Source organism: Chrysochloris asiatica, unplaced genomic scaffold, assembly GCF_000296735.1.
Source record: "Chrysochloris asiatica unplaced genomic scaffold, ChrAsi1.0 scaffold00010, whole genome shotgun sequence".
NCBI lineage: Eukaryota > Metazoa > Chordata > Mammalia > Afrosoricida > Chrysochloridae > Chrysochloris > Chrysochloris asiatica.
This window is the reverse complement of record NW_006408528.1, coordinates 13,729-28,513: the sequence shown is the minus strand read 5'-3', so window position 1 is coordinate 28,513 and position 14,785 is coordinate 13,729. Positions and strand designations below refer to the sequence as shown.

General features: G+C 35.7%; 1 protein-coding gene across 1 annotated transcript in view; it reads right to left on the bottom strand.

Annotated features, from left to right (window-relative positions):
- Positions 1-14,785, bottom strand: part of LOC102831536 (diacylglycerol kinase beta-like) — a 585,403-nt gene that overhangs the window by 562,857 nt on the left and 7,761 nt on the right. The window contains exon 2 of the mRNA XM_006834239.1: positions 9,752-9,912. Within this exon, the coding sequence (XP_006834302.1) occupies positions 9,752-9,892 (141 nt within the window). The 5' untranslated portion in view covers positions 9,893-9,912. The remainder of the gene's footprint in view (positions 1-9,751; positions 9,913-14,785) is intronic.

Below are 14,785 nucleotides of genomic sequence, written 5' to 3'. Positions count from 1 at the left end.
ATCAAGTATATGAGATTAATAATCTAATGAAATGAGCTCCCTGAAAAAAATATTTTATTAGAGCATAGCTTACAATGTCATAAAATGGGAAAAAATAGAATTCAGAACTTTGTCTTCCTATACTGAAGATTGTTGCTGTTGTTAAGTGCTGTTGAGTTTGTTCCAACCCATAGAGACCCTATTTAGGGTTCTGAAGCTTTAAATCTTCATGGGAGCAGAAAGCCTTGCCTTTTTATCCCCCATTAAGTGGCTGATGGGCTCAAACTGCTGACCTTGTGTTTGCAGTCCAATGCTTATCAAAGAGGATTAAAGCCTCCATAATGATGATACATAATTTTCGAATTTCTCACATGTGGAATATGAGTACCTCATTTATTTGTCTGGTTCTTATTTAAAAAACACTATTCTTTAGGTAATAGATGGCACAACTGGCTAAATATCTGACTATAACTGAAAGGTAAGTGTTTCAGATCCACACCGAAGCACTACAGAAAATAGATCTGCTTCAGATAAGCTGCAACTTGAACAGCCTTTTGAGAAGTTCTATTCTGCACATACAGGGCCACCAGGCATTAGAAGTGACTCTACCCACTAGAAACTAACAGCACTGTAAGTTTTCCACCATATATCATGGTCAACATCTACTCAATGTAAATCCAGTGCCATCAAGCCAATTCTGACTCACAGCATCCATACAGAATACAGTAGAACTTCACAGGGTTTCCTAGACTATAAAACTTTGTTACATTTCTGACCCATAGTGACCCTGTATAGGGTTTCCAAGGAAAGAGTGGTGAGTTTAAACCACTGGTCCTGTGGTTCAAACCAACTTTGCAGTTCAGCACATTAACGCACAGCACCAAAGCCAATCTCATCTTTTTTCCACAAAGCAATAGACAGCTTTGAACTACTCACCGTGCTTCTAGCAAGGCCAACACTTAATCCACTATGCTCCTTATAGTCAGCATAGTAAAAAATTATCTTTTGACCAGTAGAATATGGCAAAAACAAATTTAAATTACATTATAAGGGAGGAGATAGTTAAAAAAATTCTCTAGTGTATGTAATAAAGAAGTAAATGAAATGGACAAAACAAATGAAAATGAGAAATTTTTTTTGTAAGATTTATTTTGATTATTTTCAGAATCCAATTTAATTTACTTCAGGACTGGACAAAATGTTATTACCTTAAGCAATCTGTGGACATTGCCTAATTTCTCTGATTAAGGTATAGTCTTTAGCCACAGCATGGAAAAAAAACAACATGTAATCTAAGAAAGGGCTCATGAATGAAGGAATTTTGGTTGGTAACTATCCCACTAACTTGAAATATATGGTTATGAGTGTTAAGTAGTAATATTTTTCTTACAGTGGCAGAATAAGAGGCTCTTAGTGACTGACTAAGGCTGAAGGATTTTAAATCATAGCCATGCAAATATCTATTTGATAGGACACTTGGGTGGTAATATATATAGGGCAGTAAAAGTCCACTTGTCTTTGTCACATTTCTTTCAGACTCAGAAGATATTCCCACAATGAACACAGACCCATTTCCAGTTTCAGAATCATGAATAAGGTTCTCATTTTAAGGTTGACCTTCACTTTGTAGACAATGATACTAATTTGTTTCTGGATATAGACTACAAGAGCTAGAGGACCTTTCCAGAAACCTTTGAAATTCTTATTTCCTTGCTTGTTTCTGCTCTCAATGCTGACTTCTGTGTTGAAGAGTGTCCAATTTGGAACTTACTGAGATGATTAACAGCTGTTATAAAATCAATATTCTCTGTAGGGAAAACAGAATTGGGCTAAAATGGTCTTACATGAGCACTATTTTGTGACTGAATATCGATGTCAGCAAGCCAAATAAAATTTATGTTGGTGAGCACATTTCCATGGGTATAATCCATGGTCTTTTCAAACTCAGCCACAGAGACCTAGGGGGTGGGGAAGAGAATTCATAGGTCTTAATTATGCATAATTATGCATAGTCTCAGTTGCAAAGATGATCACTGTTAGTTACCCATGGTAAGAAATGGGTTTGCTGAAATCTTTCATCATTTTAACATTTATTATGGCTGAAATACTAAGTCATATTATTATAGCTACTGCAATCTATCTCAAAGTACTTTTATTTATTTTTTTCCTCCACAAAGAAAACTGAAAGTTAATTCAGATGTTTGCGGATTGAGTTTATTATACCCTGATGCTTTAATTATAGATCAGTAAGGTAGTTGCTACCATATGTTCTTGAAAAAGAAACCAAAAAACTTTCATAGCTATTATTATTTGTTGTTGTTGTATGGGTTTCCAAGGAGCGGTTGGTGAGCTTGAACTGCCAATGTTGAGGTTCAAACCGACTTTGCAGTCCAGCACATTAACCCACAGCGCCACACCAGGGTTCCATCTACCATTATAGGGCTAAATAATTTTTGAGTATTACAGGTCACCTGACTCAAAACATGCTATTTTACATCACTATATATGCATGTGAAAGCTGGAAAATAATTAAGGAAGAATCATGAAGAATTGATAACATTTTAATTACGGTGTTTGTGAAGAATATTGACAATACCATGGGTTACCAGACAAACAAACAAATCTATCTTGGATGAAGTACACGTAGAATGTTCCTCAGAAGGAAGGGTAGCCACTCCTCTTTGGAACCAACTCGAAGGCACTTAATAATAACAAGCAAATAAAACCACATAAAATTTCAAATCATTAAAACAGTTCAGTAAGAGGCAGTGATTCTAGTGAGGTTAAAAGTGAGTATTTGAATGAGGATTTAAGCATTAGAGAATTGGGGTTAGAAATATTTTAATAATACCATATAATTTGTAAGATTACCTAGGTTCTACATATTTTTAAATTTTATTACAAAGTGAAAGTTTCATTTCTTTTCTATATTTTGCCATCCCACTTATGAAAAATTGTTATTATTTTACTGACCGCTTTAGGTTCTTAGGGACAGAACAATATAACAAATTCTCACATTTGAACAACACTACCATCTACAGCTCAGTAAATGCAGATGGTGGAGTTGTTCAAACATGAGAATTTGTTATATTGCTCTGTCCCTAAGAACATAAAGCAGTCACTAGTGCAAGGTAATGAGTCCTGGTGTGGCATTGTGGGCTAATGCGTCAGACTGCAAAGTTGTTTGAAATGCAAGGTTGGTGGTTCAAGCTCACCAGCTTCTCCTTGGAAACCCTATGCAGGGTCGCTATGGGTCGGAATCTACTCGATGGCACTTAACAACAACTACAGTGCAAGGTAGGAGTCCTGGCGTGGGGTTGTGGGTTAATGTGCTGCACTGCAAGGTTGCTTGCAATTACAAGGTGGGTGGTTCGTGCTCACCAGAGTCGCTATGAGTTGGAACCGCACTGACAGCACTTAACAGCAACAGTGAAAAGTAAAGACTTCTGGTGTGGTACTGTAGCTAAGCACTGGACTATGAACCACAAGGTCAGTGATTCAAATCCATTAGCTGCTCCTCAGAAACCTTATATCGGGTCACTATGAGTGGGAATCAACTAGTGGTACTTAACAATAACAACAGTGCTATAGGTAAGGAGCTCTGGTAGCGTAGTGGTTACGAATCGGGCTGCGAACCTTAAGGTCAGCGGTTCGAAACTACCAGCCGCTCTGCGGGAGAAAGATGAGGCTTTCTACTCCCGTAAAGATTTACACCCTCGGAAACCCTGTACAGGGTCGCTATGGGTCGGACCCGACTCGATGGCCCTTAACAACAACAACATAGGTAAGGAGTTCTGGTGTGGCACTCCAGGATAAGTACTGGGCCACGAAACACAAGCTTAGCTGATCAAACCCACCAGCCACTCCTTAGAAACTCTGTACAGGGTCCTTGTGAGTAAGGACTGACTCGATAGTACTTAATATCAACAAGTAGGTAGAAGGTGTCAGGACCTCTGGTAGTGTAATAAGCTTTGTTCCCTTTAATTTTCCAGTTTCATATTATTTTCAAACTAATAGGCATTTATGCTATTTCCAATTTTGTGTAATTAAGTATGATTAGAGTTGCTTTATTTTTGTATCAATTTCTGTCCCTGCAGAATCAATTATCAGTAGTAGGACTGACAGATCAAAGAACACTGACATTTTGAGAGAAAAACAGCAATGAAGCTGTGAGCTAAGCCCTACAATGTTCAATAGACTCCTGTGAAACTGGGTGGAGACCTGGTTGGCCAGCAGTGTGGCAAGACCTGGGGTCTCTTGGGTCCAGAGTCAGTGACATAGCCACAGAGGACTAGAGTGGAGAGTGAAGCAACCAGATAATAAAAAAAGAGGGCGTATGCACAAGGACACCCACACTTGCAGATAATACCCACTTGACCTGGCTACAATGGCTAGAAGATCAGAGTTCAACTAGAAGAAAGAAGAAGAAAAAAAGAGTAATCTGATACAATTTGATGAACCTGACCTACACCTATGGATGCAGTAGCTCCAAAAAGGGAACAAATCTTTACAGTGAGGATCACTGTATACACAGGGTAGACAGGGATGGGCAACTTGGACGTTGGCTACCAAATATGGGGCGGCTACAAAGGCAAGAAGTGACTGGCTTACAAGCTTTCAAGAGGAAGCCTAGATCCAGAGGGTGCAGAGGAAGGTACAATCTCCAGTGAGTAGTATCCAATCTGTCTGGGCGGGACTGATGAAAGGAGATGCAGATAGGTCTCTTGTGATACAATAGTGAATAATTGTTACCAGGACTGACTGTGAGGGTTGGAAATGTAAAGGTAGACATTTTGTGGCAAAAGGAGAGGAGTGATTGACTTTGCAGTCTAGGAGTGGTGGTTCCTGGAACCATCAAGGGAGAAGAGCGGAGTGCAAGACCCTACCCAGAGAAGCAGTGTCGCCAGAGATGGAGGCAGAGACAATGACATGGAGAGATGGAGCAGCTGGGGACTCTAGACCCAGAGAAGGAAAAGGGCTGTGCGCTGTCAACCAGGGGGCAGGCTTGCAGGATATACCCTTTGGTTATTTGATGATGCATGGAGTGGATTGTAACCATGGCAATAAAATGATATACGATATGATGAATGTAAATCTAATGATCTCCCACGTACACTATCACATAATTCACAATAATACATTAAAATAAAAAGCACCAATATTTAAAATTTTCACAGATACCACCAAATTGTTTCCAAAAAAATTTTAATTTATAGATCCATCACCTAATATGACAGTGACCACTTTGCATATGCCTATTGACATTAGATTTTATGAATCTTCACAATTTTAATAATCTGAAAGTTAATAAAACTTAATTTCCATAATTTTTCATTCCATTTCAAATTTATAATATTAATAACCTTTCTATCTGACTATGATAGTTATTTCTATTGTTGTTAAGTGCTGTTGAGTTGATTCTGTACAGGGTTTCTAAGGAGAAGCTGGTGAGTTTGAACCACCGACGTTGCAGTTCCAATGACTTTGCAGTCTGACGCATTAGCCCACAGTGCCACACCAGGACTCCTAGTTATTTTTGAGACCTCATCTATTTGTCTATTACTGTTGTTGTTGAGTGCCATTGAGTTGGTTCTGACTCATAGCGACCCTGTGCAGGGTTTCCAAGGCTGTCAATCTTTATCAGAGCAGAAAGCCTCGTCTTTCTCCTGTGGAACAGCTGGTAGTTTCGAACTGCGGATCTTGAGGTTAGCAGCCCAACTTGTAACCATTTTGCTACCAGAGTAAAAATTTCCATATTTTACTTTATTCATTCCATATTTCTTATTCGAGTAGGAAAAATTTTCCTTTATCTTCTATTAAAGACAGTTTAAACATACAATAAAAAAATTAAGATTGTGAATGTAACTATCATTTTTTTTTTTACAAAGCAGTTTTCTAGGTCTCTCTTTCATGAATCTCTAGATGGGTTTGAACTGCCAGCATGATGATCATATATTACTTATGCTCCACAGGCTCATTTATCTAAAATATTGTAAGCAAAAAATGGATATATGGGACATAATATAAAGTTATTTAAAAAAATACAAAATGCAGGGAATTTAATTTTATTAGATGTTGAAATTTCAGATTATTAGGAAATGGATGCACAAAATAAATTAGGCACAATTAGTTATTCATTTAGATAAATAATGTAAAATATCTTCTAAATATCTTTAAAATATAAATGGAAGTAATACATTTATAAGATAGTAGAAGAAAATACAGAAATATATTGTTTTAATCTTTTCCTTTACAGATTCTAGGTTTACTGCTTTATTGAGACATACTTCCTTTTTTTTTTCTGTTATTTTAAAAATTGTTGGGATATTAGGCTAAAATGTTGATTTTTGGTCTTTCTTTGGTTTTGATATGTGGTTTAATGCTATAAATTGACCTCTGAATACAGTTTTTACTGTATCCCAAAGATTTGGGTATATTTGATTCTGTGAATATTTTTATTTTATTTGTTATTTTGTCTTCTACTCAGTAGTTTTTAATTGGGGTGTTCAATTTTTTTTTCTTGTTGTTGTTTTGTTTTGTTTTTTTTAACTTTTGCATGTGTTATTCAGTTTTCATGCATTTATTTATCTTCTTCTTTAATAATCAATTTCTAAATTTAAAGTGTGATATGAGAAGATGTTTTGTCTTATTTCAGTGTTTTTAAATTTACTAAACTTGTTTTTGTGGCCAAACACAGTCTATTCTGGAGAACAATCCATGTGCATAGGAAAATTAAGGTATTTGAGTTAAAGTTGGTTGATTGTGTTGTTTAGATCTTCTGTATCTTTGTTGAATTTCTATCTAGTAGCTCTTTCCTTCATAAAAGTTATGTATTAGAATTATTGGAGGGGTCTATTTCTCTTTTAAGTCCTGCTAAGCTCTGGAGTCCTGGTGTGGCACTGTGTCTTTATGCAACAGACTGCAAAGCTGTTTGAACTACAAGGTCATCAGTTCAAGCTCACCAGCTGCTCCTCGGAAACCCTATGCAGGGTAGCTATGGGTCAGAACCGACTCGACGGCACCTCACAACAAGCTCTGGTAGCATAGTGGTTACAAATCGAGCTGCTAACCTCAAGGTCGGCAGTTCGAAACTACCAGCGGTTCCGTGGGAGGAAGATGAGGCATTCTGCTCCCGTAAAGGTTTACAGCCTTGGAAACCATTTGCAGGGCCACTATGAGTCAGAACTGACTCCACGATACTTAACAACAAAAACAAAAAGTGTTATATGTATTTTAGAGCTCTTTCATTGGGTATGTAGCTACTTATTATGTTTACATTCTCATATAGTAATGAATCTTTAATCATTCCAGAATATCCTACGTTATCTCTTACACTAGTTTTACCTTAAAGCCTACTTTATCATAAATTAATATTGCCAATCCTGCTCTTTTTTAATTGTTGTTTTATATATGTCTTTTCATCCTTTGGTTTTCAGCTATTTTTATCTTTGTATCTAAGGTGTGTCTATTTTTTGTCATGTTTTCTTATCCATTCTACAACTTTATTTTTTGAATGGTGCATTTAATTTACTTACATTCAATATAATTATGCATTGTGGTTAGAATTTTTCTTGCTTTCAGGGCTTTATAATTGTCAAGCCATTATCTTCCAGCCTGCATGATGTCTACCGAGATATATGCACATTCACATTCATTGACGCAAAAAGATAGAAGGAGCTTAAGTGCCCATCAACAGAAGAACGGTGAAACAAGCTTTGGTACATAAACACCATGGAATACTACACAATGTGATGAATAATGATGAATCTGTGAAACATCATCTCATAGCATTGATGCACCTGGAGGGCATTATGCTGAGTGAAATTAGTCAATCAGAAAAGGACAAATATTGTATGAGACCACTATTGTAAAAAGTCAGGAAAAGACTGGGTGACAGGGAAGGCAATACATATCAAGAGGGAGGGGTGCAGAAGAAAGATGAAGGTACAAGAGAAAACAGGGAGGAGTGCAAGGGTTCAAGGGAATAGAGGTAAATACTGCTAACCGATGGCATGTGAAAGCAAATAAAGTGTATGACTTGCTGAATGCAAAGCTGAAGATCTATTCTGTAAGGTTTCTCACAACAAAGATTTTTTTTTTTAAATGTTGTTGTTGTTGTTAAGTGCCATCGAGTCGGGTCCGACCCATAGCGACCCTGTACAGGGTTTCCAAGGGTGTAAATCTTTACGGGAGTAGAAAGCCTCATCTTTCTCCCGCGGAGCGGCTGGTAATTTCGAACCGCTGACCTTAAGGTTTAGGATGCTCTTATTTCTAATCATTTCCTTAATCTAGGTCTATACACTTCTGAAGGCAGTACCTCCATCTTTCTAAACCTTTGAAGAATTCTGTGCTCATCAATTTATACTATGTCAAAAAAGCAGTTTGGGCATTTTCAAGGTACTCAAATTATGTTTCTTTGAAATGTTCTTTTATTTTTAAGACCAGAAGCTGCAGTATATGCAATGACATACAGAAGTGCAACACATACTTAGAACATATGTATATAATTCAAATAATAAAGACTGTCTCAGATTGGGCCCAGATATTGGATTTATCACGCAGACTTCAAAGCAGTTGTTGTAAATATAACATAAGAACTAGAAGAAATCATGATTATAATCACTAGCAAACAGAAAATACCAATAAAATGAAAGGAATTGTTAAACATAAATAAATAAATAAATTCTGAAGGAGAAATGTACCATAAATAAATCAAAGCCTTCGATAGGTAAGTTAACTCAAGACTTTTGTATTATAGTGTGTATAAATCATACCCTAATAAGGCTACTAAGATACTGTTATTCTTATTTGTATAAATTGAGTAACTTTTACAGACCAAGATGCAACACATTTTTTCTGGAAATAATAATTATGATAACAGTAGAAAACCCTATTTAGTTTTTGTTATGTGCCTCTCTGAACTTATTTAAGTATCAAAGGACACTAAGTTTTAAAATCTATTATCACATTGCTTAAAATTATATGCAAAAGAAACAATAACCATCATGGTATGGTTAAATAAAAGAAACTCAGATTAAAAAACTGTACTCAAAGTCTCAGAACTAGTTTTCTTACCTATGTAGTTTGATTTCTAAATTCATGAATATAGATTAATATTGAATGACATATATTAAAATGACTGTAATGCTGTAAAAATATATTTTAGACTCCATACTTAGTATGTAACATACATATTTTATAACATAATTATTAATTCCTTAAGACTTAAAATTTTAACAACTCAATCAGCTAATTATATTTTCTTTTCATTATAACTCTATAAAAGAAATGAAGTAAAAATCTACCTTTTCACTTAGACTTACTAAGATCTTGAGAGTTGTAGCAGCATCATTTTTAAACTTTGGATTTAAGCACAATTTAAAAATAGCTCCTCTATGCAAAAACCCAGTAGGTTATGATGACATTGTAATACGGATGTCAAAGTAATTACAAAATACTCATATTTTCAATAATATGAGCTTTAATTTATACTTTAAAACTTATAACTACATTATCATAAGTGATTCTATGCTTCACTGTAGTAACGAATGGTTAGCTAATTAGAGGCTATAGTTTCTTACCTGTGTTTAACATATGAAATATTTTTCTACTACTAATACTCTCACTTTAAATAAATCAACAAACTTTATTATTGCATATTAGAAGAGGTGTTTTGCTAACTCAATTAAAATATCTATAGTTAGTAAATCTTCATAATATAAGAGTTTATTACCTAAGACAAGAAAAAATAAAATTTAGAGTAACATCTTACCACGCCAATGGAAAAGTAATTATTGATGATACTGTAAGGCACTGGGTCTCCCTTCTCATCTTTATCATTAGGTATGACTTCAAATTTCCACCTGTCCAGCATGATTTCTGTGCTGTTTTCAATGTCTTTTAGGATTCGCATCAGGTTCTCACCTTCATAACCTAATGGGAAAAAAAAAAAAAAAAATGATCTTGAGAAAAATATATCCAAATGACAAATGGTGTGTTTTATGTATATATGGGTAGATATCATTCTAAAGCTAAATAATAGATTTATTAAGCAAATTGTAGCACAAGAGAATTATCTATAATCTTTTTATACCAAAATTTTATTTTTAGTTTTAATTTCTAACTCATGTTTCTCTCCTGTGAAAAAGAAAATGCATTACAGCAGATGGTCTCATCTTTCTCCCGTGGAGTCACTAGTGGATTCAGACCACCAATCCTTCAGTTAACAGGCCAACTTTTAAGCCACTATGCCATCAGGGCTTTAAAAATGAATACACGAAAGAAAGAAAAAACAACAGTAAGAATCACAAATATAGTGTTACTACATAAGTCATGTTGGTATATAAATATAAAAATAAAGTATATGTAAACTCATCAGCCAAACATTGAATTATTAAATATAAAACTAAAGGTATTACCGACTGCATATATTTCAAGTATTTCTTAATCATTTTACTCTTATCTTGAATGTTTTAGTTAAGAAAAATAGTACAAACATAAATTTTATAATTTTTGCCTAATGAATTAATTGAGAGCAGTTAAGATTATTTCTTTTCCAAATTTTACTTAGTTCCAAAATAAGCATGATGTCATCTTGCTAGAATAAATTTATATAATGGTAAGTCAAAACACACTGTTACATTGCTACTATTCATACATATACAGGTTTATACTAAACAAAACATGTTTAGACATGCTCCTACAACCCATGGATGCTGCAGACATGTTCTCTCACTAATATCCTAGACTAACTCTCATAATGGTGCCTTCCAATAAAATGTTCAATCAAAACAAATGCTTTTTAGAGAATCTTCTGGGGCAGTTAAGTTCAAGGCAGGGTTATAAGAACTGTTTTTGGGAATCCCAAGGAATAATCTTGACAGCGTTTTCTCAAAGAACCAAGGATGATCACGGAAGCTTGTTAGGATGTTTTAAGAAAATGGAAGACTGCATTGGTGAGAAAAAGTCCAAGAATTTGTGTAGTGGATTTCTTTTTTTATCAGGTCAATGTACCTGCTTATTCTTCCAGTGAAGCAATGGCTGTCCAATCAGAAATTCATTGAGGGACCTTAGCTCATCCATCCTACAGGCCTGATCTTGATCTTTCGCATTTCTTTTTGTATTCAAAACTCAAAGAGCATTTAAAATGAACACAATTTGAGCCCCTCAAGAATGCCAAAACTGTTGGTTTGAAGTGATGTAAATCAAAGAGAGTAGAACTCTTTGGAGGTTTGAGAGACAGTAACACCACTTTCATAAGTGTAGAGATCTAAACCCACTGCCATCAAGTCAAATCAGACTCTTAGTGACCATATAGGACAGAGACCAACTGCTTCCTGTTTTCAAAGGAGCTCTAGTAGCCTAGGGGTTATGTGTTGGGCTGCTAATCTCAAGGCCAGCAGTTCTAAACTACCAGTGGTTCTGTGGGAGAACGATGAAGCTTTCTCCTCCTGTAAAGATTTACAGCCTCAGAAACCCTATACAGGGCTGCTATGGGTCAGAACGGACTCCACATCACACCAGCAGCAGCACTGCTTTACCACGTATTATGTCCTTCTCCAGGAACTGGTTACTCCTGATAACATGTCTAAAGTATGAGCGACAAAGTCAATCCATCCTGGCTTCTAAGGAGCATTCTGGCTGTAAATCTATCAGCATCTATTTGCTTGTGTTTAGGAGCTCTGGTAGCGTAGTGGTTACGAATCGGGCTGCGAACCTTAAGGTCAGCGGTTTGAAACTACCAGTCGCTCCGCGGGAGAAAGATGAGGCTTTCTACTCCCGTAAAGATTTACACCCTCGGAAACCCTGTACAGGGTCGCTATGGGTCGGGGTCGACTCGATGGCACTTAACAACAACAACAACAATGGTACACTTAATATGCTCCTCCAGTACCATAACTCAAATGCATCTATTCTTCTATGGTAATCTTTATTAATTGTCCAATATGCATATGAGGTTACTAAAAATATCATGGCTTGTGTCAGGCTCGTCTTATTGCTCAAACTGACATCTTTACTTCTGAACACTTAAAGAGGTCTTGTACGGCAGATTTGCCTAATGCAATACATCATTTGATATCTTGATTGCTGTTTCTATGAAGTCCTTGACAACTTCAATGTTATCCCTTTTTGTTGATATTATTTATTGGTCCAGGAGTGAGTATTTTTGTTTTATTTACATTGAGGTGCAACCCACACTGAAGGCTGTGGTCATTGATCTTCATCAGTAAATATTTTAAGTACTCTTTGCTTTCAGTAAGCAAGTTTGCATCATCTGCATATCATAGGCTGTTAATGAGTTTCCCTCCAATCCTGATGCCACATTCTTCTTCATATAATCCAGTTTCTCAGATTGTTTGCTCAGCATACAGATGGAATAAGTATGGTGAAAGAATATAACCCTGACACATACATTTCTTAATTTTAAACCATTTGGTGTTCCTTTGTTCTGTTTGAGTAACTGCCTCTTGGTCTATATACAGGTTACTCATGAACACAAGCAAGTGTTCCATACATCAAAATTCTTTGCATAATCAATAAAGCACAGGTAAACATCTTTCTGTTGTTCCCTGCTTTCACCCAAGATCCAACTGATGTCAGCAATGATATCCCTCATTGCATGTCAGTTTCTGAATATGGCCTGAATCTGAGGCTATACTTCTGCGGCCACTTTTGAATGATCTTCAGCAAAGTTTTACTTGCATGTAATATTAATGATATCATTTGATAATTTCTGCATTCCGTGGGTCATCTCTATTTAGAATGGGCACAGATATGGTTCTCTTCCAGTCAACTGTCCAGGTAGGACACTGGTGAGGGCCTCCAGTACTGCATAAGTTTGTTGAAATCAATTCCTGGAGCCTTGTTCTTTGCCAGTGCCTTCAGTACAGTTTGGACTTTTTCCTTTATTATCATTGGCTCTTGATCATATGCTACGTCTTGAAATGGTTGAACATTTACCATTTCTTTTTGGTAAAGTGACTCTATGTACTCCTTCCATCTTCTTTGGTTACCTTTTGCATCATTCAATATCTTGCCCATTTGTTGTGAAGTGCCGTCAAGTTGATTCCGACTTATAGCGACCCTAGTGGTTATATGATTTCCAAGTAGCATCTGGAGGATTTGAACTGCCAAACCTGTGGTTCATAGTTCAGTGCTGATCATTCAATATTGCAAGTTAAAGCTTGAAGTTTTTTCAGTTCCCACAGATTGAGAAACACTGAGTGTGCTCTTCCTTTTTATTTATTTATTTTTTTCCTAACTCCAGATCTTTACACATTTCATTAAAACATTTGACTTTGTCTTGTCAAGCTGACCTCTGAAATTTGCTATTCAGCTCTTTTATCTTCCCATTTCTTCCATTTGCTCTAGTGTCTCTACACTGGAGAGCAAATTTCAAAGTCTTTTCTAACATTTATTTTGGTCTTTTCTTTCTTTCTTGTCTTCTTAATGATCATATGCTTTCTTCCTCTATGATATAATTGATGTCATTCCACAACTCTTTTGGTCTCTGTCATTAGTGTCCAATTCACCAAATCTGTTCCTGAGCTTGATCTCTAAATTCAGGTAGGTATGTTATACATCATATTTTTACTCCCTTGGATTTGTTTTCATTTTTTTTTAGCTTCAGCATGAACTTACGTATAAGCAATTGAGGGTCTGTTTCACATTCTGTACCTGGCCTTGTTTTGGCTGTCAATATGGAACTTTTCTACCATCTCTTTCCACATAAGCAATCAATTTGATTTTTCTGTATTCCATCTGGTAGGGTCCATGTGTATAGTTATCACTTATGCTTTTTAAAATAGGTATTTGCAATGAAGAAGTCATTACTCTTGCAAGATCCCATCATGTTATCTCCAGCATCATTTCTATAATCAAGACCATGTTTTCCAATGACTGATCCTTCCTCTTTGTTTCCAATGTTTACATTCCAATCACCAGTAATTATCAGTACAGCTTGACTGCAATTTCAGACTAAAGAAGTTGATACACTTCTTCAATTTCAACATCACGGGCTTCAGTGGTTGGTGCACATATTTAAATAATAGTGGTGTTAATTGGTCTTCTGTGAAGGCATATGGATATTATCCTACCACAGACACCATTGTACTTCAAAAGATAGATCTTGAAATGTTCTTTTGGATGATGAATGAGACACCATTCCTCTTCAATTTGCCTTTCCTGGCACAGAAAATCAAGTGACTTTCAGATTCAAAGTGGTCAGTACCAATCTACTCAGCTCAGTAATGTCTAGGATATTGATGTGTATGTGCTCCAGTTCATAGTTTATAACTTCCAGTTTTCCTAGGTTCATACTTCATACATTCCATGCTCTGATTATTAATGAATGCCTGCAGCTATTTATCTTCCATTTGAGTTGTGCCCCATTAGCAAATGAAGGTCCCAAAAACTTCACCATTGGATATGCTTTCAAAGATTTAAGTAAGTGTGAAAAAAAATCTGGTATAAATCATCCATTAGCTACATAAATTGGAACCAGGTGATAATGAGAATTCTAGTTTAAGAATAACAAAAACTGTAATTCAGAATTAATTCACAAAGGAAAAGAATTCCAAATTATAACCCAATCCCGCATTTCAGAAACATATATAACCTACTTCTTCACATATATTTATGTTTAAGCTTGTTTTTCATTAATAAAAGTCTTGAATTCAAGAAAATCAGAAATTTAAAAATGAAAAGTCAACCCAAAATATGCAAGGAAAAGTTTATTTCCCACAACAAATGGTGCTGCTTTGTTTCCATTTAGTCTATGAATATTCTATGCTAAGAAAAAAAAAAA